The sequence below is a fragment of the Corapipo altera genome, unplaced genomic scaffold, assembly GCF_003945725.1.
Source record: "Corapipo altera isolate COAL_440 unplaced genomic scaffold, ASM394572v1 45, whole genome shotgun sequence".
Taxonomy (NCBI): domain Eukaryota; kingdom Metazoa; phylum Chordata; class Aves; order Passeriformes; family Pipridae; genus Corapipo; species Corapipo altera.
Genome location: NW_020884877.1, coordinates 7,283,301 through 7,311,135, shown reverse-complemented (window position 1 = coordinate 7,311,135; position 27,835 = coordinate 7,283,301). Strand labels below are relative to the sequence as shown.

At 43.2% G+C, this 27,835-nt stretch overlaps 1 protein-coding gene and 1 long non-coding RNA gene across 3 annotated transcripts in view; one reads left to right on the top strand and one right to left on the bottom strand.

Annotated features, from left to right (window-relative positions):
• The window catches only part of LOC113944095, a 158,988-nt gene extending 138,369 nt beyond the window's left edge, over window positions 1–20,619 (top strand). Inside the window, exons 6-7 of one of the 2 annotated variants that reach the window (XR_003526578.1) lie at window positions 2,497–2,590; window positions 20,321–20,619. This is a non-coding gene — a long non-coding RNA (uncharacterized LOC113944095). Of the gene's footprint in view, window positions 1–2,496; window positions 2,591–20,320 lie in introns of those variants that run through there. The other variant, XR_003526577.1, reaches the window with a different exon arrangement.
• Window positions 563–27,835, bottom strand: part of CDK15 (cyclin dependent kinase 15) — a 40,489-nt gene continuing 13,216 nt past the window's right edge. Inside the window, exons 9-14 of the mRNA XM_027636729.1 lie at window positions 25,735–25,828; window positions 21,042–21,105; window positions 13,892–13,940; window positions 11,129–11,268; window positions 5,712–5,849; window positions 563–3,364 (exon numbers count right to left, since the gene is read on the bottom strand). Coding sequence (XP_027492530.1) covers window positions 5,740–5,849; window positions 11,129–11,268; window positions 13,892–13,940; window positions 21,042–21,105; window positions 25,735–25,828 — 457 coding nt within the window. The 3' untranslated portion in view covers window positions 563–3,364; window positions 5,712–5,739. The remainder of the gene's footprint in view (window positions 3,365–5,711; window positions 5,850–11,128; window positions 11,269–13,891; window positions 13,941–21,041; window positions 21,106–25,734; window positions 25,829–27,835) is intronic.

Here is a 27,835-nt window from a genome sequence, read left to right as displayed (position 1 = left end):
GGATCTCCTGCTGCTGTCAGCATGAAGAAGTGTTTAAACACAGAGATGGAAGTTTAAACATTTTCTCATTATCACAGAATAAAAAAAAATTAAAAAATAATAAAAAAATAAAGGCATTGAGTCTCTCCGACCACCTGCTGTGCCAGTAATGAAGCGGTGTCACATGACCAGCCGGCGAGGACTTTTATCTCTGCCCCAATATCATTACTGAAGTGACACCTGTCACATGACCCGCATCAGAGCTTTCATCTGGGCTCCCCAAATGCAGTTCTGGCTTGTGAGGGGGATTTTCCTGGCACTTCCCTCCCCCACACACACTTTAAAGAGCATTGCCCACTTGCACCATTACAGACAGAGGTTTGCAAGTTTCAGAGCCCTTGGATCTTTCCTTGGGCACATGTAATTTGGCCAACAAACTTGCTCCAGGCTGAAGGAAAACAGAATCCTGGCCTGGGAAAGAAGTTATTTCATTTACTTCAAGATGTTTTTAAAGCAAATATTTAAGTCTGCTGTTAAACTCTCTTCAGAAGAGGATGTTAAAGGATTTCTCAAAAATCTTCAATTTGTTTTTAATTTTTTATTAGATGGTGAGAAGAAACAGTTTGGTGACCCTTGAGCAAAATGATCTCCGTTTACATGCACTTTATAAACTCTCACCTGCTTTATTAACGCATCCTACCCCTGCCAAGAGAAAGCATTTTCTGGGGAAAAAAAGGAAAGATCAGTCCTGCACCTCTCTGCAAATGTCTGGGATTTTTTTGTGAGGTGTTCAACAGCAAAACCCTAGATTTGAGATGGGCCCACATAAATGGTAGAGGTTCTGAGCGCTTACTCGCCAGAACCCACTCAGTTATTATCTCAAAACAAAATGACATCAAACATTCAGATGTGACAGGGGATGATCATCCTGCAGGAACTAGATGTGGGCACATTGGAGATAAGAGAATATGAACTTTATGGCTTTTTCCAGCTCCTCCTTTCCCACCCTGTACTCATCCCTGAATGAAGTCTAGTACTTCTCTCCCTTCTTAATCTAATTCAGCTCACTAAAACAATGAAAAACTAACTCAGCAAAAGAGCTCACAATTTTCCACCTGTTTAGTGAACTAAATAAGTTCTTCAAGGTCTTAGAAAAGTGCCGGAGAGCAAAAAAGAGAAAGACTGTGAAGCTTGAAGCAGGGAGAGAAACGGTGGAAGCAAAACCGCCTTTTTGGGTGGCACTAACTTGGTACATGAATTCAGATGTGCTTCTTGTTACCTACTGTTTCTGACTCGTTATAGCACTACAGCCATTTTCCCTGAAAGCTGCTGCCCCTGAAATTGTGCAGGCCAGGGGATGGAAAATCTACTGAGATCAGTACTTCTAGTGTAAATAGTACTCCCTTTAGTTTGGGACAGGAGTCGTTCTGAGGCAATTTCTCTCTCTCCTCTGGTATGTTTAAGGCCTCCAATATTGACTTAATGAACAGAGGACTGCTGGGTTGCAGCACATCCTTTGGACAGGGTCTTCCTGGCTTTCTATCCATCTAGATACAGAATTAGAAGGTGTCATTTGACCCTTTGGCAATTTCGCATATAGATAAATTTAGCAATGTCATGGCCATTATGGGGTAGCAGCTATGTAAAACAGCAAAGCCATTCTGTCTGCTGCTCCAGGGCAGAAGAAATTTACAGTTGATGCTCTGGATAGACCATGAGGAAAAGTGACTCAGTTCTCATCATTAGATCCCTCACTGCCCATGCATAACAAATCCTTTCGTTTAACACATCTTGAGCATTTAGTGGCTTCCAATTAGGAGCAGACATTCAGCCATGACCAACCCATTGCAGGCATTAGAGATCCTGCTTCTTCACTGCTCTTAGTTCAGATGTCTTCAAGAATGCAAAAGGAATGCAGAACACCCATATCCCAACTTGGGGATCATTTGTAGCTGCTCTGCTCAGTATTGCAATGGAAGGTCAGATCTTAATCACCCTAAGAGTGGCTGATTGGAAGATCTGGGTCCATGCAATCTAGAGGTAGAAAGACTTTTGGGACGTAATTTGCCTTTTCATCGAGACAGAGAACTTTAAGGAATGTAACATAAGGAATATCTTGTCCTCTTAACTGAGCAGTGCCTGCAGATAGCCTGTGTATCCTTTTATATAGTTAATCTATACATTCCTGCAATTATGTCTATAGCAAGGGCAAAGGGGAACATAAACACTGTGCTGCTTCCTGCCCAGATCTGCAGTGTGTGGCTAGTAAATGATGGACTGGGGTGGGGCCGGACCTGCAGCTCCCTTACACTAAAAGCTCACCTTTCAGCTCTTTCTGTGGCTGCCACCCATAGCTCCTTGACTGGTTTTGTTCCAGTGTCTCAATGTTCTGCATAATTCTTGCTCAGAGAAGTTCTCCCAGTCATGCCAGTGACACTACTTAGATGAATAAGAAGTATTCAAGAAAGTTTGCATGCCTGCACCTTAATGATTTATCTGTCTTCCTTTTCTTCCCAGATCTGCTGTGGGCTTATATCATGGCTACTGGTTTATGATGTCCCAGAGCTAAGAAAAGGATAGCTGAAACAAAGCAGACTAGTACTTGAACACAGTAAGTCACTTGCTTTCCCAATTCTCCCAGGAAGAATACTATGAGAAATTTCACAGTAACTGTAGTTGGGAAAGAGCTCTCTGATTTCCCTATGTGTCCTGATCAGCACTTACCTCAGATTAGCTTTCCTTCTCATAGTCTGTCAGCAGCCCTGAGCTCAAGGAGATTAAAACACTCTGGTAACTCATTAATGAGCCAAGACTCTCAGCAACAGCTGGGGCAAGAATGGACTGTGTTTGGCTACATCTTAATTCTCTGCCATCTCCCCTCTGCTCATCAACACCTGTACACATTTGGGATCCTATATAAGAAGACCCCTGAATTCAGCTCTAAGCAACCAGTCTGCAATGCACATGTCTAATGCTCTGCTGGTGTGGAACCAGTACGCTGGTAATCCTGTTAGTAATGGCAGAAGCTCCCTCTAGGAAATTATAACAAATAGTCTTAAACAATTCCTTTTGTTGACAACTTTATCCAAGAAACCATCTTCCCTGGAGACTTCACTCAACTTTTGACTAATCCCCTCCTTCCCTCAGGAGCTCTTTTGTTGAAGGAGATTGTAGGCAAACCCAGGAATGACAGGTCTCGATAAGCCTTGGATCAGCCTCTACATTCTTTCAATTGTCAGTCCCCATCTGTCCTGTTTGTACATCGATCTTCTGGTCCAGGGATCTCTCTATTAAGTGACACATGGCTGAGTATATTCTGCAAGTCCAGTGTCCAGACTGTGCTGTTACATCTTCGTTGCCAAGTCAATCTTTCTGACATTGGTTTCTGAAAAACAAAAGGCAGGACATCTGTGCAATTTCATTCTCTTCTAATGAAAGGTGATTTTTAAAAATACACACCCCACCCCTCAAACTCTGTCCTTGTTTTATAATCTCAAAAATTTTGCTTCATTTTGTCAATATCAAGAGTTGCTTCAAAGGTCTTTGGTGTAATAGAGGGTACAATCTGCCCCAGTTGCAAAGGAATTCTGTTAGGATAAAAATCCATGGCCTAAGTCCTGAATAACAAAAAAAAAATAGATCCTAATTACAAATATTCTGCAGAGATATTGCCTTCAGTCACGTCTTCTTGATAACAGCTGTTTTAAAACAAGCTCTAATCTTCTTGTAGATTCAACTACACTTAGCTGGTACAGTAGCACACACATGTAAGAGGTACAGCATTATTTATCTGAATTTTGAGAGGCAGAATGAGAACAGTAGCAGATTCCAATGATCCATCTGTTCCTCCTCAGCAGGTAGAGGGAAGGAGGTGGGTGGTATAGGGTAGAAAATGAATGGAGTGTTGGCATGGAGTATATGTCACCCTGGGATATCAGGGATACTGTCAGTACCTCTTCCTTTCTTGAAACCAGAAGGAGAACAAGGAGGAGTCTGTGATGATGTTTTGTCCCTTGATGTGTTGCTCGGAGCCCATGGATTCAAGATGGAGCCTGGTACCTTCAGGGTTTTTTTGTTTTGTCTACTTTTATAACTTAACTCAGGTTGGCAAGTGAAGGAAGGCTGGCCAGTTTCATTATGTTCCCGGGAAATTCTATTCTCTCATGTGCCAGTGTGAGGTTGTTGTGCTTTAGATGCCTACCTACCTCTCATTAGATTTGAAAAAGCATACAGAACCCCCTGCTTTCCATCAGTAGCCTATTAAAATGACAAAAAAATTACTCTTTCATTTTTAACCTTGCTTGCATGTCTGAGTCCAGATGCTTTTTTAAAAAAGATAATTAATAATATGAACACCATCACTTATAGAATGTTTTCCTGTAATGAAGTGGAGAAGAAAATTTGAGCTGACATTTAAGCTCGCTTAGTGTTCTTTGTAAGTAGCTTTAAAAAAGTGACACAAACACTTTGAGGCCAGGTAAATACAAAAAAAAATGTTTAAGACTATCTCCTACTATTTTCAAGTTTTCACCATTTTATACGATGTGTTTGAGAACTGCTAAGTCAGTTAAAATGGGCCAAATACAAGTTCATTGAACGCTGAAGCATGAGTGCCCTCCTCAAGGGAGTAGTCCCAGAAGCCTTAGTGGAACTGACAGCCAGCTTTTTTGGCAGGATTAGTTCCTCTCTGATCACAGAGAGGGAACAGTCATCCTGTCCGCACTTAGCTGAGCAGGTGAGCAGGGAATGCATTCAGGCTGCTTCCAAAACCCAATCTGGTCACAGGGCTGGCATTGTCAGGTCCTTCTTGAAAGGACTCAAAGCTTCCTATCTGCCTGCTGTTGTCCACAGGATGAGGGCAGAAGGGGTACAGAGAGGCTGTGAGACCAGGCACTGAGTGCTGGGACCTGATCCTATAGCAGGTACCTGCCATCTCCATGCATTTGAAAGCACAGATGGCTAGCTGGGCTGTACCTTGCTATCACAGCTAGGTTGCCTCATAGCTTGGCAGACAGTAAGACAGTCAAACTAATTTGGCCTCAGGATCAGTTTCCAGGTCTGCCCTTCAAGCACAGACCCAGCACTGACACTGACAGGACACATGGTGATAACAAATGCACAAAGTAAACAAAGAGACAGGATATAATAAAAGGGTGTTTTCTGGTAACTTCTTCCAGTAACAGTGATTTCAAGTGATCTTTTGGTCTTCTGTTACAAAAAGGAGATGAAAAATATTGATGCTGAAACATCATTCTGAGATGCGTCATATTAAAATAGGGATTAATTAAAACCAAGGATGTTACAAGCTAAGGAGATTTTGCCTAGCTCCGCTCAGGTTCCAGTGTGTGTGAAATCAAAACAAGTAAGCTATAAAATGTGAACTCAATAGGCAAGGACAAAAGAGAACAAAGCAATTTGGTCAGTTTAAGCAGCGGGGAGATGAAGCAATATTTTGACTGCAGAGGCATCAGAGGAAAGGGCACTGGTCTGAGACTTGGGAATATGACAAAACAAATCCAAACTTCCCATAATACCACTGAGTGTTGTTCATTCAGGGCCATTGGCTTGCTGATCTCTTCCCTCTGAATGTGAGGTTTCCCACTTTGTCCTCATGCTGGGATGTGATCATCCAGCTCTGGGTATCAGTTCTGTTTTCCCATCTTAAATACACAAAGGAATTCACGTGCTAAAGATGACGGCAGCAGCTTTGACAGTGGCAACTATGTGCTTACCCAAGAATCAGTCAGTCATCCCTACTTTCTACCAGAACTTGCTCGAACCTCCTGAGAGCTGGCCTTTTCGGTAAGAAGCAAACAGGTCACAGATTTCAGGTTGCAGTCTCACTCCTGGAACTGTGAGCACTGATTGTCCTGTGGAAAAATCAGGTTAAAGAGAAAGCTGCAAAATGGTCCTTTTCCTTCATTGTGCTACTTTCCTAATGCTCTCCTGTGACATTAGCCACAATATAAAATAATTCAGGATCCTATTTCTCACAGCTGCATTCCTTCTGATTTTTTTTGGAAAATTATTTCTTTAATCTAGACACCCTTTTCTAGAAATCTCATCTGCAGTTTTTTTCTTTTTTCTTTTTCTTTTTCTTGGAGCAACCAGCAAAATACTATTTGGTGGAACAGTGATAGGAATGCAACCCACTAATCAAAAGGATTCAAATGGATCTGCGCACTGCCAGGCTCTCTCCTTCCCACCCAGCAGAGGGGAAAAAAAAGAAAAAGAAAAAAGAGATAGAGCGAAGGCACAGGGCTTCTCTCCTTCAGCAATCTCACAAATGCAAAACCTTCCACTCCAGTGACTCCTCATTAACTTACCAAATCTGACAGTCTAATTATCGTAGCTGCTTCACGCTTAGAATAAATAAATACTAAAGTGGGTGTTTAAAGAAATTGAGCAGTGAAATCCAGTCATCTAGACAGTCAATAGAGAGTTTATTTTAAATTTTTATATTCTTATGTATTTATATCATTTTAGGAAAGATAATGAGATAGTTGTCTTTCAGGCTAATTGAGTTCCTATGCTTGTGGTTGCTTGCTGTCACAATCTCAAACTTAGCTTTAACTTTTGTGCCTTAGAAACCTGATCACTACATCCCCGTTTACTCTTTTCTGATAATAACTGGGTGAAGTCAGAAGTACACCTGAGGATGGGAAGCGACTACACCAGACTACCAGTCTGGATGTCTTTCACAGCAAACAAGCCAACTAAATTTTTTCAGATTTGCATTTAAGAGTGCTAAAGGGGAAATGGAAGTTAAAGAAACATCAGATATAACTTGCAATTAGACAAAATGCAGAAAAACATCTGCTAACCTCTGATGCAATAGTGTCTGCCTCCATGAACGGTATTAACAGTGCTCTCCCCCAAGAGCAGTTCATCTCTCTGAACAATAAGACCTTTATAGAGATTCTCTGGCCTGAGATCAATGGGAGTCAGAGCATTTGATCCATGTCTGTAGGACTTTGTTTCCACAAGTCATGTGGGCCAAACTTTGCACCAGTTGTGCTTTTGCAAGAGTGGGAGCTGGGGAGTGAGCAAAGGAAACTTTCCTTTTTTTCCCCATTTCCCCTTCACCCTGTGCTCCTGAACAGTGCCCAGCACTTGCCAGCACAGTATCTGCTCCAGGACAGCATGCAGGGAAGAGCTCAAACAGGGCAACATGTCCAGAGTCCTGTGCCCTTGGCAAACATCTGCTGTGATGTTCCAGTAGCTCTTTCCTAGGGTGATGGCTTAATGACAGAATACAAACCTTTAATGTCCTGTCAGTATGTAAGCAAGGAGACCTTCCACCACTGTGGAGATCAGAGCGGGTGAAGTGAGAGGTGGCTTTCCTGAGTGAAGCAAAGATTTGCTTTATCATCTCACATATAAGAATGCTTCTGGCTTAGGAAGCTGATTTCCTGCTCAACACCAGCTTTGGTTTATACCTGTACTAAGACACATTATAAACCAGATGCATACACCTGATAGGAACTTCACTTTCTAGGTGTCCGTATCTGATTTGCAGTGACGGATATCTATTTGCTGTATACAGACATGGCACAGCACAGGGGTAAAAAAATATTAGGTGACTGTATAAACCTTTTAGCTATGTAGGAGAATCTAGGGCAACTAGTCAACCCGAACAAGGTGTCCTGAAAGCCAGCTCTTCTTTATATGTCCCCTGTGATAACATCTACCAGCACTAGCTAATCTCAACAGTAATGGGATTTTTGCTAGGCAATGGTTTGCAGCCTTAACCTCCTCACTACCCACACTGTCTTAGCTTCGATGCAACAGGTATTAAAGTGACAGTGGTCTGTCAACATCAAGCTTCCCCTCTCTTCCTTGTCAGCAGGCTGTTTTGGACAAGCAGTACAGTGTCATCACCACCTGGCACCCTGGTTTTGAGTTGTTGGGAGAGGTAACAATGAGAGACCAACCGTACCCAAAAAGAGTAAGTACCTCCTAGTTAGAGCCAGGATCATCATATCCATGCAACACACAGAGCACAAATTGGACTTGACTAACTGCAGCACCTGCACTGTGAGAAAGGTCTCTGCTTGGTCCAGTGGGGATAGGATCTGAGCTGCCAGCTCAGGCCTCCCTGGCCCGTGTGCCTGGGTTGTTCAGCCAGAGCTCTTCTTGCAGTATGCTTTCTTGGGAGCATATTGTTGATGACCCCAAATCCCACTGCTCACCCTCCCTGCTTGCAAGCCTGCTCTAAAGCATTGGAGGGCAAAAGAGAGGGACAATAAACCAAATCTATAGCTAAGAATAATAAGCTGCAATTGTTACCGTGTCTGACCTGTCTGACAACAGAGCAAGATACCTTCCCAGAAGACCCTTTGCACTTCAGGACTGACACTGAGTTGAGAGCACAACTCATGCTTTCTTGATTCAAGGATCTCGTCTTTCTTCCAGGAGGGATTAATTGGACAGAAAAAAGTCTCCTTGAGCAGATGGCAAAGGGTTAGACTGAAGTTTTATCAGAGCTGCTGCAGTGCAGGGCTGCACTGCACAAAGATAATTATCTCAGAATTGGCTTAAGCCAAAAAAAGGACAGCAAATGCTCCGGTTTTACAAAAGGTCATCACTGCCACCCCTTAGGCTACTAGCCACACCAAAAGGAAGCTGGAGAATCCCCTGCACCTCTCTTCTCTTGCTATATTCAGAGGTGCTGTTGGCACATGTAGAATTAAGGCCAACAAGACGATGAGTGGGGTTTGAACCTGGGCCTTAGCATTCCCTTCTAGCCCTAGAGGCACAGGAGTGAGCAGCCTAGAAGCCCATCTGTGGGCCAGTCCCACTCAGAGGACAGAGTCCTCTTCCTCCTTAGAACGTGGGCTACTCTTTTTTTTCTAGCACTTTGCATTCAGATGAGCATAGCAACAGTAACCTGTTCCCCTCTGTAGGAGCTGACCACCAGGAATCAAAGAGCCCTGTGCTCCCTCTTCCCAGGGGCAACAGCCAGCCTCTAGCCATTACCATTCCCCTCAGTAATCAGAAACTTGCTATTTGGAGGGGTACTTATCTGTGAAATACTGATTTCTCCAATTATTTTTTCCCATTAACTGACCTTAGAAAAACATCCTCTAGCTTCCAGCTTATCATAACAACTTATAGAAAGGACAGTTATGGATACAATTATTTCATTAAAATAGAGAATAATTTCTTTCGGGAAGCTTTAATTTTTTCAAATATTGTTTCCCTCTTACTCTCACACACCTTGGGATCAACCACCTCTTCCTTTCACCTTTCATCTCCAGCTCATTCTTTGCTTTTCTGCATTAACTTTCCCCTTCAGAGGATGGCAATTGATAGCCAAATCCTCCAGAACAAAGTGGGAACAGAAGATATTTAAAATCTGTACTGTTAACATAGCAACAAGAATTTGAAAATGATACAGTTAAATTCTAAAATAGTGTTATGCCAACGTGACACAAGAGAACAAATGTCTTACACGATTGTGGCAATAGGAATGGCTACATGGGGAATTATTGAAAATTGCCTAATTTTTACAGGCTTAATGAATATGATCTTAACTCCTGAATATGATCTTGCATGATCATACTGCACTTGTTTCAGCCCTGTGCACTTTGATTCTGCTCCCAACACATTGGTTGCTATGATAACGCCATGTAGTTTCCTGTCCACAAGGTACTTCTTGCTGCAATATGGGGGATAATAAATATGGGATGGTGCTTAAGCCGAGGTGGAATGACTCTGTCCCCTCGCTGGCAGCATATCCGAGAGATTGATACATTATGCCAATCTGTTTTCTCATTCCTTCTATTTCTCCTCACTCTCTCCCTTTCTCTCACACTGTCTGTCTCTGTACCTGTTTTTTTCCACACACTCTCTCTCTCTTGGCACTGACACTTTCATCTTCTCCCTTGGGGATTGGAGATGTCACTGCGGGAAGTGCTTGTCCGCCTCTCTGGCAGCAGCAGAGCCCTGTGGCTTTGACAAACCTCATTTAATTGGGAGGAAGCCAGGAGGGTTTGAAAGAACTGAAACATCCACGAAACTCCTTTTATCAGGCATAATTTAAACTCTGCATGGAAAAAACCCTATATGTATAAAGAAAAGTCAACTTCCCTCCTGCTGTGAGTGCTCCCCTCCTCCCCCCCCAGCACAGGCAGGCTCCTGCGAGATTCCATCTTTTCATTTTTCTAAAAGTGTCAAAGTAGATTTGTGCTCTGTGGCTGGGTGAACAGAAAAGGAATGCAGATGTCTCTCACTCATGCACATACACACACAGAGCACCTTCTGAAGGGCAGCAGTTCGGGGATTTGGGAGAAATGCTGGTTGGCTGCTCCTTCACTTGGGATGTGTTGCAGGAGCCAGAAATTTGGTTTTCCAATAGCTTGACAACACAGTCCATGAAGGCTTTCTCTTAATTGCTCCTGTCTTAAAAAACACCACCAAACTAACTAGTGTAGAGAGGTTGCCCAGGAGGCAACAGGGAATGCAAGGTTCCTTTGGCCTGTTGCCCAACAGGAGGGAGCTTTGCCTAGTGAGGAACAGAATCTGTAGCTTGAGAGACCCTGTATTTATTGTCAGCTCAGGGCAGGAGGGGCAGAGCTGTGTGTGCAGCTGTGTGCTTGAAAGAAGGGAGCAAGGGAAGAAGAAAATAAAGCAGGTAAAACTGAGGGAGAAGTGGTGTGACAGGGTACGAGGAACAGCTGTCTCAACATCAAAAGAGAGCAGGAGGAATGGTCCAAGGGAATTGGGGCTAGCACATCATGCTGAGCAGCTGGGAATTCAGGACATCAGGATGGATCAGCATGTGAGTTACACTGAATACGCAGTGTGAGCCAGCCCGAGGGAAAGCTCCAGGCCCCTGGGGTTACAGAATGGGGGAGAAAGGACCTGTGGAAGCATATGCACCTCTGCTTTGCAAATGGACCGTGGTAGCAGCCCATCAAGGTCCCCTTCTAGTATTAACACTGTGGTCAAGTGGAAGAAAATAGAAAAGCAAGCTGTTAAATTTGCAATGGGATGTAAACTTTGCAGCATACGGAAGTGGGGGGGGAGTGCAGACAGAAAAGAGGGACATCCAGGTGAATGGCAGAGACTATCAAAATAGAGAACAAACTCAAGTAGCATGTGCAGTAGCTCTTTCTTGGTGAGATGAAATTGAGACTTAACTTACCAGCAGGAATCTCACAGAGTTGAGGAGGCAGAGGGCTGAAGAAGCCATGTAGAAGCGCGTCTTGTGCAGAGATTCGGCCCCGAGGGAAGGCTGTAAGCATCCTGGAGGCCAAATTCTCTGCTGCTGGCACCCTGCTCAGCCTAGGAAAACAGAAATATAAATAGCATAGGAGATGAGGACAAGCCAGAAAGCTGGAACCAGAACATGACCCAGCCCGTCCCAGAATTTGGGGCAGAGATAGGGGAGGGACACAGAGGAGCTGGACAAACCCACTCCAGATATATAGCTTTTCAGAACATTCACTTTTCCATCTGAGTTTGATTATGTTGGAGTATATATATATATACACAGAATTTCAGCTCAAACTCATGTTTACAGAGGAATTTGAAAATAAATTTCTATTTTGTAAAAAAAAGGCTGTAAGTGAAAGGGGAAATGATGTTGGAGAGACTATATTTTGCATGTTGTAACCGGCATATCAGAGGTTGGTGTTACCAGTTCACAGTGACAATCCAAGTGTAGAAAATAATCTGACTGGCCCACTGAGAAGACCAGAGGTCAAACTTAAAAAAAATAAAGAAAATACCATTTCCTCTTTTCCTACCCTAGTACCAGCACAGCAGCTGGTTGTAAAATGTGTTGGGGATTCACAGAGAAGTATCTGTTTCTCAGGATGAGTGCTTAAAATAGATGTAATACACATATGCTCCATGTTCAGCAAATACCAATGCCAAGTGGCTGCTCTCTAGAGGGGCACACAGCTGGGGGGACGAGGAAGTAGAAGAGAGAAAACAAACCAACAAGGAAACAAATAAAAATAGTAATTTAGTTTTACAGCTTTTACTTTGTTTGTTTGTTCTGATCACGTTTCAGCTTCAGGAGGCCCATCAGAGCGTGGCCTGTTGTGCTTCCTCCCTTGGCCCCCCGTTGGGTGCTTCCCCTCCAAGTGACATCAGGGGCCGGGATCCCCCTGCCCCTTCACTCCCCCTCCCTATACGGGACACCTGACATGCTTACATTTTTGTTTTAAGGAGATAAAATGTAAAATAAAAAAGAAAAATAAAAAACACAAAGAGAGAAGTAGAGAGAGACACTCTGAGAAACAAATTTATAAAAGGTATCTGGCCTCACTGTGGTAAATAACTTCTGAATTTTCACCTCCAGGAAAATGATTCAAGCCTCTGCTTCCCTGGGGAGCAGGGACGGGACAGGACAGGGAGACAAAGCATCCAGTCTGAGGCTGCTTGCTAGACTGCACACCAGGCTCCCCTGCCATGGCAGGGTCTTACTGGAGACCTTCTGCCCCCTCAGTCCCCGTTTCTGCAGGCTCCCACACTGGGCAGCAACACAGTTCAGTGCTTCCCACCATGGCTCAGGCTTCCTGGTGTTGGCCAAGCTCTGCAGAGCTCCCCTCTGATTTCTTAATTGGCCATGGAGAGTCATGGCTGAGCAGTCTGTATGAAGCAGCTCTTTCCTTCTCTGGAGCTGAGCACACCAAGGCAGTTTTTTGGCCCTACCAGCATGAGGACTCTGTAACACAGAGCTGGAGCTGGCCCGTGAGCAGCCCAGAGCCCTGCCACAGAGGCACTGGGTCAGCCCGCTGGTATGGGGCTGTAATGGGGCCTGTCAAGGGATTATGGCCATAAAGCAGAAGTACAATACAGCAGAGTTGCAAGGAATATACTTAATTCTTTGTTCAGGCTGAGAGAGGATTTGTTCTGTTCCAGGACCTGTGTTATCAGGGTTTGGGACATGTTGAGCTTTGTGTGTTTCTGAAGCTGTGTGTGAGAATGGCTGACATTTCAGCAACTTGTGCTTTGCAGAAAACTTCAGCATATTTGTTCAGAACAGCATATGGAAAACCCAGCTCACTTCCCTCCGAGCAGGGTTGTTCAGCAGTCAGCTGAATAGATAATAAACAGCAGCGATGAAAAATGTGGTTATGTCCTCAAAGGATATTTCGTTCTTGACCTCTGCCTGAACACAATCCTGAGGACAAATCCTGTCCTGTCTTTTCCTACTTATGTATAAAACCTGTTGTGTGCCTCAAAATCAGTATTGTGGGGATTTGATTTTAATGACTCCCTGAGCTTGGTTACAGCACTTTGCCTGATTATAAATTTCTTTCACTGATACATACATGCATTTTGTATATGTGTGTGTGTGTACATATGTGTGCTTGAATAAATATTCCCTTCTCTCAGCATGCTAGGGAGTGATTCAGCAGTGCTGGTGTGTCTGGTCAAGCTGAGTATGCAACCATGGCCTTAGTCTCATAGCTTTTGGCCACTAAGAATGTGATTTTCCCTCTCCTAACTAATCACAAGATTATTTCATTGTCTTATGAAAATGCTGTCCTAGCATGTCTTCCTTACTGCTGTTGAGCAACATTCCTACAGTTTGTTTCCAGAAATGAAAACTGGGACAGTGCAAAGTCTGTCTTCAGTCTGGGCAAGAGGGCCTGGGAAAGTCTGACCTTCTGAATCGAACTGTGCCCCACAAAAAGCTGCACATAATGTCATTGAATCACTGCTTATCTCAGAATAATCACTACTCCTCTGAGAATAATAAACCCACTATGTGCCTACCTTTACTACGATCTCTGAAAATCAGTTGCTTAACTGACGTTAGATCTGCTTGTTACTGCAGAGCCACCCTGCACTTCCTGGGCTTGCCAAAGGAGCTCATTTCAAGCTAAATGATTGCATGAAGAAACAAATAAACCCAGAGGCGATTTTGACATTGCCGTTATTGGTAGCTTACCTGTTACAGATGACTCGGAGTCTCTGAGGTCTCCTGGAAGCAACCAGTTCTAGAAAGTGTAATATGCAATCACGAGATTAAATGAAAATCAAGCCAAATACCATTCTTTGAGCCCTTACAAAAAATATGTGCTCAGAATTTCAAAGGGCCCTATAGAATCTGTCATCTTACTATGTATAAATATACATTATTCCTATAGGACTTGAGCACCAGCCTTGATTTTAATAAGGCTGTTCCAGTTCTGTAACCCTTTCCCTTCATATATCTGTGAGTATAGGCTTTGGGCCTCCTTCTGTTACAGTGCAAGTCTTACCTTTGACTTCAGTAAAAGCAGTACCAGTCCCTAAAGCCTTTGCACAAAGGAAGCAGACGGAGGTTTGCAGATCTGAATCCCCAGCAATTGTCTTGGCTTTCCAAGGGGCTGCTGAGCTTCCCATATTGCCCTGTGGGTACATGGGGCTTTTCTGCACCGATGTGGCAGAAAGATGGGACCAGAGAAAAGGTGCTGGGGTCCCACTCTTCTTGCCCAGTGCTCTCACTGCCAGTCCCTCACTAAGTTTGTTGTTTATCCAGTTAACCATTCCCATGCAGGCTTAGTACTTATTGATTACGTGATCTCTACCAGCCTGGAACTTAACAGAGTTCACAGTTTTGTGAAGGCTGCGTTCTTGTTGATGTTTTTCAAGGACATATTTCTAAACATTGTGGAAAATGTAGAGCAGTACATTCCTCAAATTTTTTATTATAAAGCATGAATTTTCTCAGGCTTAGATATGAATGAATGGCTTAAGCCTGGAAAATTTTCCCTTAGAGCTGATCAACAGAGACAGTTTCTTGCATCAGAGAGGCTGGAATTTCTACCCACCTACATTTTCCTGAGCACCGTTTCTGGCAGCAGGGAATGAACGGTGGTACTCTAGTCATGGAAAGGAGAGCAGGAAGGGTGGTGTTGACCTCTCTCTCAGCCCAGCCTGGACAAGAATTCCCTACAGCAGTGAGACCACCGGGAGGCAAGCACCACTGGTTTGTTGCCAGTAGACTCTGAGCTCAGTTGGGGTTTGTGCTGCACCGTCCAAGAGCATCTTCCCTCACTTCCCGCCTGGAAGCACCGGGCACATCATTCAGGGCCAGGAGCTGCCTGCTGCAGGCAAAGTGGGAGTCCCCTCTGCCTTTGCCTGCATAAGGCCATTTCCAGAGTGCCAGGCCCATGGACTCGGTCACTCAGTGCCTGACCCGATGCACAGACAATTTGAAAAAGTGTAAATTACTGAACTTCCCGCCCTTGACCTTTCCAGCAGCAATCTTTCACCATTAAACCAGGCCAGCAGATTGTTAAACCTGCCTATCACAGAGTAAGTAACAGTTCACAACTGAAATATTCTGCTACACCCAAATGCTAAGGTAAATTCTAGAGCAGTAAATGACAATATAACTTGGGATGGGATTCATGTTTAGGTGCCAGAGCACTGGAATTATTGCCAATATATAGAAGCTATATGTTAGCATCTTGAATATTCCCTTCCCAAATCAGTCACCAAGATTAACTAGTACAACATTCCCCTTGGATCTCTAATAACATTTTCACTGGATCATCTTTCCTTCTTTTTGCTCCCTTGACTGTAATAAATGTGTAGAAATACATTATCCGTATTGAGTAAAGATGTAAAATTTCCAGGTAGAATAGAAGAAAAACAATTTAAAAAATGGTTTAGAAAGTCATAAGGTTTTTCTGTATGAAATAGAAATTTTTGCCTCTTCACAGAGGTGGCCAAAATCTTTCAGGTGTTATATCTTTCTGCCATAAAAATTTGATTTGGGAGATGGAAATATTCCATGATAATATATCAATTTCATTTAATATTTAGTAAAAATGTCAAGAAGACTGAAATATTGTATTTTAACTCTACCAAAATCTTTTACCATTAATATTCTTTAATGAGTTTAACATAAAACTTAAAAAAATGCATGTTCAGTTGGTAACAGCAGGGCAGAATGTTTCAATAATATCCAAGTAAAATGTCACTTTGTTTTTATGGAGTGAGTTTTCAGGATTAATATTCCAAAGAGGAAATAGGATTTTCTTTACATTACCAATAGAAATATCAGCTTGCTTACTGGGAACTGGGAAGAATACCTGAATTATAGTGTTTGCTGTCTTGAGCAAGCCTCTTGACTTAAACTTATCATTTATATAACACGGATATTAATAATTATCTGCAAGGGATAGTGTAAGGGCCACTGAGCCAACTACGGCTGTCCCTGACCAAACACATCTCTCTATGGAGAATTCTGCTTGAGTGAGGACTGCCAAACTTGCCACTTTGAGTATGCAGAACTTTGATTATAAATGGAAGATATGGGTAAGAAAACAGTGCATCTCTGCTCAAGGATTTAATGCAGTTAACTAATCCACTTTAAATCAGTTCAGATTAATCTCCTGACTGACCCCATATAGACAAACCCTTAGAGAATGCCAAGGAACCATTGTGTTGAGCAGGGTAAAAACAGAGCAGTAAATATTTTCCCTACTGTAAGATTAAGACCAATCTAAAATTGTAAGACAATGTAAACAGCTACTCCCTAAAGGTAAGAGATAAAGAATATTTGGATATCATTCCAAAAAGTGGATGAACTACTGATTTAATCGTCTCACGATGATGATCTAGACATAAAAATGATGGGATTGTGCAGGGCTGATTGGCTTTTTTAACAATATGAGTAGATCTGAAGAGGTAGCGCTTAGGTTTGTTTTTTTCTGTCCGTATGCAAGGCAGTTTGTGCTAATGAGGAAATACCTTCCTATTTGAAAACCCAGGTGGAAGTGGCTAATGAACTGATAATGAGGCAAGCAAGCTAGAGGACAAAAGTTAAACTTTCCTAATTGATGAAGAGAGAGAAAGAGGATGCCAAGTGCTGCTGGATGTAGGCGCTGTGGTTGCAGACTCACAGGGAAAATTTCTCTCATTAGTGAAATCTCTGTGGCTGCAGGACAGAAGCAGAGCTCTGTTTGTGTGGCAGGCTTGAAACTGTAGGCTGTGCCCAGTGCCACACAGATAGGAAGTTTCCCTACACCCTGCCCAGCATATATTGCACATTAGTTACTGTGCTGCTCTTCCCTTTGAAATCAAAGCCACATGCAGTTTGTTATGACAACAAAAATTTTATCGTTTTAGAATTCAGTTTTCAACCATCCCATTTACTAAATGAAACGTCAGCATAAAAAGTGAGAGTTATTAAAAAAGAAAGGAAAAGCACTCAGAGTGCAGCCTTCATCTGCATTCTCACAGATGTCATGGGAAGTTTGAGTTTCAGGGCCTGCTGCTTGTTGCCTCCATCTGCTGGTGACAATCTGGAAACTCAACAGACACTGAAATTCTGTTCCTGGGAGCACAAGCTGCCTCTGGAAAGCTTCTAAATCTCATTCTTCATACCAAAGCATACAGATCCGTGAAAAACTAGGTTTAATTTGAAAGTCATTGGTGTATCTGAAAGGGTGCTGTGTAAAACCTGTGTCTGCTACATAAGGTGATACTACCTGGCATAGGAGACTTCATCAGTCAGCCTGTGTGATAAATCAAGGAGTAAAGCTCACTCATAGCAAGTTCATCATGTTGTAGATAGATAAGCACTGTTCTTCACTCTTTGGAATCCAAATGTAAGAAAAAGGAAACAAAAACTAACTTGCTACATTGGGCACTCCAGTATTCCCAGTTTGGCAAAAGCACCAGCCTAATGTCATGGGCTGTGATTCCTAATCCTTTCCTGCCCTTGACCCCCGCTGTCTAGATTCAAACTTGTAACCATTAATGGGGCTGGATCAAAACACTGGCCTTCTGGTGTCACCAGTGGTGTTTAGAGGGGATTTAAACTCACTGCTTTTCAGCGCAGTGAAATGAACACAGCAGTAGATTAATGCAAGGATTTGAGCTCACACAGCATGAGAGCTTTCAAAAATAGTGTTAACAGAGCTACAACTGCCTCTTTCAGGGGAAGCAAAATGAGGAGAACAGAACAAATGAACAAACACAGGGTAAAGCCTTGTCACTACAGGCAGGGCTGCTAAGCCCAGGGAGCCAGGGAGAGGGCCAGCGAGTGTGCTGAGACATGGGGCAGGAGTTCTCCCAACCCTTCATGCTCTCCAGGAAATGGTTCTCATGCCAGGAAGGGGGGAACAACATGCTTTCAGGTCCCATAACTGCATGTAATTCCCTACCCTAGGTATCTCCTCTTCTGTAGAGGGGAGGGGGGATCACAGTCATCAGGGTTGGCCATGGACGAGTTGCTCACCCATCCTTCCTGTTTGCCTGTGGCCAGGCACAGGTTGAGATTTTGGCAAACTAGGCAATGGACATGAGGCTGTTTCTGAGCTTCTTTGTGCGAGAAGACACAGGTGGTCAAATACTCCTTTGTGCATTTCATCCTTTGCCAGTTGCTCATAGAGGAAGCAGTGGAGTTGCTTTTTCTCCAGCTGCCCTGTGTGTGCCTGGCTCACAGACCCCACAGCCCATGCTGTATCTTCTGTTCAGACTGCAGCAGGATGTGCTCAAGCCCACAGTAGTGACAGGAAAACATCTAAAGGTTTCCAGCTTTCATTTCAAAGATTCCTACTAACCCACCTGGCTCAGGAACCCTTCCAGTAACAACCTCAGTCTGGGGCTGAGCCTACACTGCTGAATCCAGGGGGAGTTTTGCCATCAACTTCAATGAGAATAGGATCACACCTCAGTGCTTTGTTTTGCCAGTGTTTGTTCCTTGCCTCGGGCAGGAACCTGTTTGTTTGTTTGCTGCCTGTGCTCAGTTCGAACATCAATAGGACTAGCTAAAAGAATTCAAACCATCAGATTTGGGGAAGAGCTCCAAAGTTTGTTTGCTTATCTGAACCAACCCAGGCACCCAGATTCACACAAATGGTCTGGGAATAACCTCAGGAGAGAAGGTTTTCTCAGCCAGACTCCACAGATTCCACTCAGGCTGAGCATGTCCTGGGGTACGAACAGCTTTTGTGCTTCAGGGAAGAGAGGGGAAGCACCCAGAAGCATGTAAATGGCAAATAGCTTTAAACAAGGAGACTAATTTACCTCCTTACCAGCAGTCCCATCAAAAAGTGACTTGATTTAGTTCCTGAGTAGGGTAAATAGTCCAACCTTGTATGACTAACCTTCTTCTGTTCAGAATAGTTTGTATAACCCAGGTGCAAGCCAAGTGCTTCGTTCCAGTATGTGGCTGGAACAGCTCACAGCCCCTTAGGCAGGTTCTGAGGAGGGGAAAGGGATATTGCCTCTCAAGCTGGCACAGCTATTGCCCTAAATACTGATGTAACTCCCCTCTCCCATGTGTTTGCTAGCATGCTGGGATGCTCCCACAGAAAGGTATCTTCTGATTCCTGTATTTCTGCCTGGTCCAGCCACAGAAGGTGCCAGCATCCCAGGATCACAGCACAGGTCAATTCTGGCCCTCTGGAGTCCATCCATTAAGGGAACTTTTTTATCAAGTCTGAAAGCAAGTCAGGCTTGAAAACTGCTTATGATGACTAGACTTGACTTTACTGGAGCTATTGCCATGCTGCCTGCATGTCTGTCCTCTCCCTCACGGCCCTGCAAAAGGCACCCTCTGCAGCAGCAGAGGACAGCACTGCTCCTCAGACCAAACACCGCTAAGTGGGAGTCACTGCTCAGGGCACTTCTGGGCACTCACATTCTCCATTGTCTGAACAAGTTTCTTTGCCAGTGTAGCCTTCATGCTTGCACTTTTAGGTTGTCCCTCTATATAGCATCAGGATACCTAATCATCATCACTGAGAGTTTTTGGCCTTGTGTGAGCAGATGACTGGCATAAAAAAATTCTTTGTGATTAGTATGTCCCACAAATGAGTATTTCTTTCCTCCCAGATTACTCTTCTCAACTTGTAGACTACCCAGTCAAGCCTTCACAACTTAGAGAAGAAAATGCTTCCTCCAGCTGTCTGCTCTGTGCTTGCTTGCTATCCAAATTAAACTTGCTGTGGACAGCGACACATTCCCATTTCACGCTGGTTTGATTAATGTGTCTCAGCTAATTGTGTGAAGGATTCCAGTCTTTTCGACTGTGAGACCAGGTTATTGTTCAGCCAATCTCAGCTACCATGTGAAAATGGGGGCTGTTTAGTGTTCATGCAACATAATCAAAGGAGGGGCTTCTTGGACTGGGTCACAGAGCAACACCCACTTCTTTGAAAAGATGTTACTATGCTCTACTAAACCTGCAAACCTCTTGCTCAAAGCACGTCTTCTCCCTCCTCCTCTCCCCCCTGCTCTTTTTTTCTCCTTCCAGATAGACAGGCTCCCCCCACCACTCTCCTAGGGTACAAGTGAGAGAGAATGGCTAGATTGTAGATGGGTGAATTTCACATTCCAGGGTTTTTAATATTTCACTTTTATATTTCTTTTACAGAACGATCCTGCTGAGAGGCTGAGAATCAGTGCTCATCATTTCCCCCTCACTGACACTTGAATATATTTTCCCAGGAGAAAACATTAAACAAAAAGAGAAAGAGAGAAAGGGAGAGAGAGAGGGAGAGGGAGAGTGACTGAGCTAGCTTTTCAAAGCCTACTTCTCAACCTGCCCACATCAAAATAAGAGACAACTGGCCCTTTGAAGTCCAGGACACAGACTCCTCTACCAGCCCATGTGGAAATAAAAGAATCCAGCTTTATAAATCACACAGATTTCTCACCTTGCCCACATCAAAATCAGGGACAGTGACCTTTAAAGCTGAGGTTTAAAGGTCCCCAAACCAATCTCCATAAAAATAAAGAGAGTTCAGATAAACTGTGTCTCCAGGTGCCTGTCAGCTTTTCCAGTCTAAACCAGGAGACACTGGTCCTTTACACTGAGAAGTGGAAAATGTGAGCACTTGAAGCACTGAAATCTCCCTTTATACTTAAGTATATCCAGCACTCACTGAGGCAACTTTGCCATGCATGTACCTTTGATTGCATACTAGGCCAATCCCACTGTTGTTGTAGGTCCTACAACACCACTGTCATTAAGTAGCTCGAGGGATTCAATAACACTGAAGCACAGGATTTTTCATAGTGAGAATTACTGACCCAAAAATTGAGTGGCTAGTGGCTCAGAGAAAAAGCTGGCCTTCTTGTGAGTTAAATCCTACCTGGGTTATAGTTGGGGAGCTTGGAAAGTCCTGGCCAGGTGTCCTCAGTTGGGACCCCCAATACCTATGCAAAAGAAGAAAGAGTGAGAAGAGCAATAATCTCTTTCTGCCAGTACTTTCCCTTGGTGTGGAGTTGGAGAAAGCAGTCTCAACGGAGAGTGACTGGCCTTTCCTGTAAACCAGCATGGAATTCACACTGTCTGGTCTGGATCTACCACTGTGCATAAAGGACACTGACATTTTAGCACTTGGATTTTGTAGCAGAAAGGATCCTGCTGAGACTGAATGCTGTTGCTGCTGGGAACATCAGTGAAGGCATATGCAGCTTCACTGCCAGGTGCCACTTCTGCCTGTGTTTGCCAGCCCGGGGGGCTGCTGAGCCCCTTTCAGTGCTGAAGGTGTCCTCCTGAGCCAGAGCTGCACTGGGGACTTACTCTGCCCACTTGCACTGGCAGCAGCTGATACACTCAGCAGCAGCTCAGGCTGTGAGCTGTGACAGAAACCTCTACCTTCTGAGGTGAAAAAGAAAAGCTGGCAGACAGGTCTAGTGGCAGGTGCTAGAAAGCAATCCGGTGCCTCATCCTGAAGGATGCAGAGCTTCAGCAGTGTCTTTGGCCTTTACTGGGAGTTGTGGGCTTCAGAAGTAACTGCTTGTTGAGCAAAGTCTGGGCCAGTAAAGCCTCCTCCAACCTCATTTTAGTTGCTGAAATGTGTGAGTTCAAGCACATCTGGATTTCTGCAGTTGCAGATGTTCAGTGTTATTATTATTCCTTAATGCATGCAAAAGCTCTGTACCTACTGGTATGTATGATTCATGCTAAAGAGGTAAAGCCACATATTTAAGAAGACCTCACAGAATGTGAAAGGATAGTATAAATCAGTACTGTAGCTCCAAGCACTCAAAGTTTATCATCCAGACAACCCACAGAGTTATCAGATGTCCTTAAAAACCAGTGAAATTTTAACATGAAAAATTTCAGGGTTTTTATTCACTTTCTCTTCTCCAGCATTAGATTTGTCTCACATTAGTTACACCTTGCATGGGATAGACAATCCCCATTCTTTAAAATGTAAGCTCAGATATGTGATATGGGGAACTCAGCCTCACAAAAACTTGTGGTAAGATTGCAAGAAAACAGACATCAGTAAAAAAAAAATACATTAAAGAAGGAAGAAATATAAAGCCTGATTGTTGTAGTTGTTAAGCATCTGGTAGCTGATTGCTTTTCTCACAGCTAGGAAACAGCTGTGAGGACAATTACAGCTACCTGAAGAAGACAGCCATGAGCAGGGACTGCATCTCACAGCTGGTACATATTTGCATGGTGGGCTCTGGAGGGACGTGGCTTCCTGTGGCCTGTGTTTCCAAACTGCTTATGGACTTAACCTGCCACAGCAAAGGAAAAGGGATAGGACCTTTGTCTCTGCTCACCTGTAAAATCAGTCTTGGGAGTTTTCAAACTCCCTAAAGAGAAGGTGTCTTGAAGTGTTCAGCCATGTGAGGGTGTTGGAAGTTGGCTTGCACCAAGGGATGAGGACACGTTCATGACGTGTGTATATCACGTAAGTAGGGCAGGTCAGCCCAAAGCAAACTCTATATGCACAGCTCTCTTTTGCTATCTGGTTAGATTTATAGGAAGCATTAGTGTGGGCCCTCATTCTTCAAGGTTTCTTGTGAGCCATTGGACATCAGTTCTAAAGGCATCAGAGGAAGCTGGGGAAGTTCAGGATATAGTAAAATCATACTCACCAGGGTCAGCTCAGCACTGTGCTTCTTTTGGTGAAGAATTTAAAAAAATAGTTATTTGTGCATGCTCGTACTTTGCTACATAAGGTTTTCAGCAAATACTTTAATTTTGTTTTGTTGAGGTGTGAAAGCACTCAGAGGACCAATCAGCGAACGCCATATGAATTTGTATTTTCTGAGCCTTTTCTTTATAGAAGATGTTTTTCCAACCCATGCACTTGGATCTACTTTTGTTCTCCAATGTAACAGGGCAAGTGATCTCCTCTCCCTTGTCCTCTTCCCCCCTGGACCTTAAGTGAGATTCCTTGCCAAATCAGACAATGCATTACATTTATTTAATTGAAATTAATTATACTCTGACAATTGTTTTACCTGTTGTACATCCACCCTATCAAATCTAGCTGTTAACTCTCTGGTCCATGCCATCAGACAAAGCAAAGCAGCTTTTCTGTACTTCCTTCTATAGTGAAAGGTCTTGGTGCAGCTCAGTTCAGTCCACTTGGGAAGAGGCACAGTTTCAGCCAGAAATGTTTTTACAATGCCTGTTTTTCAGCAAGTGGTTTCATTTGGTGTAAATCATTGTCCTCTCTCTCTCTGCCCTCTGACTGCTTGCTTCTCCTGTGACAACTTAGCTGAAAGAATCAACCTAGCTGATTTGGCTTACTTTTGTTGGGAAGTTTTATTCTATGTTTTATGTCAAGAAGCCTTGTAGTCACTCATTTGGCATTTGTCACGTGTTCAGCTCAGCTCCAAAAGCACACTGGTGGCATTCTGCAGCCTAATCCAGCCCACATGAAGTCCTTCTCAGCACTATGTTAATCAATAAGATGGAGTTTTGCATGCAAAACCTATGCCTGATCTCTGAAAATTTGAATGATGTACCTTAAGTTTGTCAGGTTTGCTCACTCTCCATGTCAGGAGTGAACTGGAGATGCTGCAGTTCGCATTCATTCATGCCATACTTCCATAACTAGCACTGCCAGCCTTCCCTTCCCATTTGGCCCTGCTCCTGTGCCATGCCTTCTTGAGTACTACTGGTCATTAATGCTGCTGTTTGTGCAGCCAGAAGATGAGTTGGGTAAAAGAGCTGTTCTCATTTAGAGTAAGCCAGGGAGAAAATGGACTCACAGGTTCCCCAGTTCATGTAGCCCCACATGTGAGAGGTGACACAGGAGCAGCAATGAGCAGCCAGGGATAGAGATGAGGGATGGACACTGCTTAAGGAGGTCCTTACCTCTAGGAGAATCGTTGGTGAAATGACAGTCAGTCAGTCCTGATGATTCAACAGGACAAGCACATTTTACAGAATGGGGATTTTCCAGCCAAATATCTATATGGTGTCTGAACCATCAGTCCTACATGGAGATAAGCATGCTGGGTGATACAGACTCAGGCACACAAATGCAGATGGTCTCTAAACCAGTGCAGGGGGCCTCTATATTATTAGTACATGAAAAGAACTGACTATTAGAAAACAGTAGGAGTCCCTGTTCTGAACCTCACACTTGGCAAAATATCTCAAGCTAGACATCGAAAGCCTCTAAGGAGCTTTGAAATCTCGGCCTAACACGGAGCCTCATTCCAGGCTGTATAATAACATAAAACCTTCTGTGAAAAGCACTAATTATTTCATAGCTCTTAAGGCTTCCTCATGATTTTTAAATAAGGGGTTTTTTGCCTTCTATAGCACAAATCCTATTAATCACGGTATTAGTTATAATGCCAGAGAAATTACGATAGTGCTATAACCCTCTAATGCAAACCCACAGGAAATGTATCCAGAGATTGCAGAGACATAACTGTAAGGATACCCTTCATTCACACTCTGAGAAACTGGGCCCTGCCCTGGCTTTGAACCCTGTTAATTGGCCAAGTATGGATTTTTTTTCTCAGTAATTCTTTTTTTCTCCCACTCTCTATGACAGAGAAAGTCAGCATTTGTTTAAATGGACTGAACTCAAGTCTTAAGAACTGGATGCACTTGTCTGACATCACAGTCTAGCTACAAACAGAGAGGAAAACCCTACCAAGCAGAAGTGTTTCTGGATAAAGGGATTAAGGAGGAAAAATCTGACTTACACAGTCTTGAGGCTATAAAGTAATTTCTCATGACTTTCCAAATTTCATTTTTTCTGTACTTTCTCCTTTGAAAACCCATGCCTGGGAAACGCTCTATGCAGAAGAGTCCCTGGGAGGAGATGTGAAAGGGCAGACACCTACAACAAAAGCCAGTATGAGTCCATAGGCTGACCTTCCTGTTGAGTCAGCAAGAGGATCAGCAAGAGCAGTCAGGAACATACAGAATCCATCAGTGCTGCCAACTCTCTCAGTTCTACCCAGCTGCACTAAGGACATGGCCCCACGTTTCTGTTTCCCCAGCAGAAAAAAACAGCTTAAGAGGCTCCTGAATATGTCTGCTCTCACTCACTGCTGCCTTTATAAAGTAATTTCACACTTTCCATTGTGCCAAAGCAGTCTCTAGAGCTGCACCATAAACTGGATGATACAAAATGTTCCAAGGTAAAATGAAGAAGGATCTCTGACAAACCTCAGGGTCTTGCCATTTTCAAGGTAGTTTAAGAGCAGTATTAGAGCTCCTTTGTGAGAATATGGTGTGCTGTATCCTACAGTAAGTAAAGGATTTAACAAGAAGCAACAGAATTTGCAGTACCTGCACACCTTTTATGCCTCCTTCAGTTTGATGTCACTTTAATTGGCTTTAAATTTTTGATAAGATGACAAACATCAAAGGGAAATCATTTGATTTACACTTGTGTCTGTAAGAAAGTTGCCAAATATAAAATGGGTTACAAAGTCTGCTATAACTTGGTACATTAGGCCAAATTATTTCTGCTATTCACTGAACCTATGCTTAGGACTTCAAAATTAAATAGGCTGGAACAACAGATTCTTTGTCTCTCCCATTTCAAGGTATATTTTACTCACCGTCCAGATCTTCTCCAGCTGTTCACGAGTACCAGAAGTTCCTGCAAATATTGGCTGACCGTGGATCATTTCAACAAATATACACCCTGCACTCCTGCAAGAAACCCAAGGTATTAACTCATTCACATACATGACATATGTAATGTGACTGTTGGGATGGGCAGGGACAAAAGTAGAGATATAATTGTGGGACTGGAAATTTAGAAATTCTGATTTGTACACGCAGAAATCCTGATACAAGCTGTAAATTCTATATGTATATTGCAGCTGAAGTCTGAAAAGTACCAGTCTGATGTGTCAGTATTGTATATCCACCTCATGACATCTAGTGAGAGTGTGTGTGAAGCAAGAGGGGATGTGGGGTGTCTGTATATATGTAAATAAATAGAGGCTTCAGTGAAGACTGATATATCTCTATAGTATGGTGGTGGGCAGGATCCAGCACTATAAAAATGCCTACTGATTGTGGAAAGTCAGGAGGGTTTCCTTTGGGAAGGGCCAGCTTGTACATCCCCGATCTTGCACCATGTTCTAGGCACTTGCAACTGGCTGTTGTTGCAAGTTGTATGTAGTATCATTAACCTCATCCTAGTCCTACAGATTGAATCACTTGAACTCAAAAGCTCACAAGTCAAAAAGGACCGGAGCATTCACATCCTTCCAGGATTTTACAAAAAACCCAAAGCAGTCAAAGTTCCATACAATTCTGTTCCTATCTCCTTTTTCTCATCAACACCACACACAAAAAAAGCCCAATTCACCTTTCACTGGCAAGGCAAGACAGGTGATATACTTGGAAAAGAAACCCACTAAGCACCATCTTTTTTTCCATTACAGAACAACTTGTTTCAAGTCTCTGTCAATTAATCCTGTTACAAATCATCTTAAAAAATGGGCATGGCAGAAGCCTGTGGAATATGAGGTTGCTTCCCATGAAAAAAGGGTGCAACATCTGAGTACTAACAGTTGGAAAGATAAACAGGGAACTACTACACAGTACGTTGGCTTGAAGGATATAATAGATGCAGAAAACCCAGAGGTACTAACTACTAGATTGATTTTTCCTTCAGAAGCAATTAGCTCTTCCTTGGGAAACTGAAAGCAAGATATTATAGCATAAAGAACTTTGTGATAACACCAAGTTAAAGTGTTCTTATTTTTATGTCATCCCCTGCACTGCACTTGTGCCAAAGCAAACCAGTCACTTTAAAAAACACCCAACACCTGCAAAAATGCTTAATTTTACTGAGGTGGATTAGTTCTTACAGCAATAATGATGAGATAGTTGTAGACAGTCAGGTAGACTGACCTATTTGCAACTATTCCCATCTCTTATTGTACGGTGTAAAACTCCCCTCATTTACTTTTTAGTCATTTTCCTCAAAACATTTTCCAGATTTTCTGTCTTTTCACTAAGCCCCATAACAGCTTTTCAGGTTTCAGTGTCAGTCTTTGGTTATAGCATATTTGAGTCCTTTAAGTTCAAGTGTTGAAACCCTTGATTTGTCTTACAAGCTCTGAGAGTAATATTTTCACTTGCCGAGCAATAACTGCTAATCTCTTCTGGTCATCTGTACTCATGTGTTACTCCTTCCACCTTGTTTTTGCAATACTGTAGTTGCTTTTCCCACCTGGCTGTGGTCAGTTGAAACCCTGACATGTAACTCATCTGTGGTATTCATTTTGGTCATACTTGCACACCAGGTGATGCCAAGCCTGTTTGCAGATCCATATCTAATGCTGTTTCTACAAACATCTCTGCTGCACTTTCCCTTAGCTTCCTGTATCCTAACCTTGGCAAGTGGTGTGAGATGAGCTCCTTGCTTGTCTAATATGCTCTTACAGACTCCAGGCATCATGAAACTTAACCCACAGCTGTTGCAACATAGATTTCTTTTGTGTTTCATTGCACTACCACATCACTAGACATTATTTTGGAGCCCACAGATAGGTTCTACTGAGACCAGTGTCATACCAACCCTCTATTTTCACAGCTGACGTATATGCCCTAATGGCTCACCCTATTTTGCAACCACAGGGGCTACTGTAATCTGCTGATTGCATTGCACAAGTTTAGCTGTGTATGGTCAAAACAATTCAG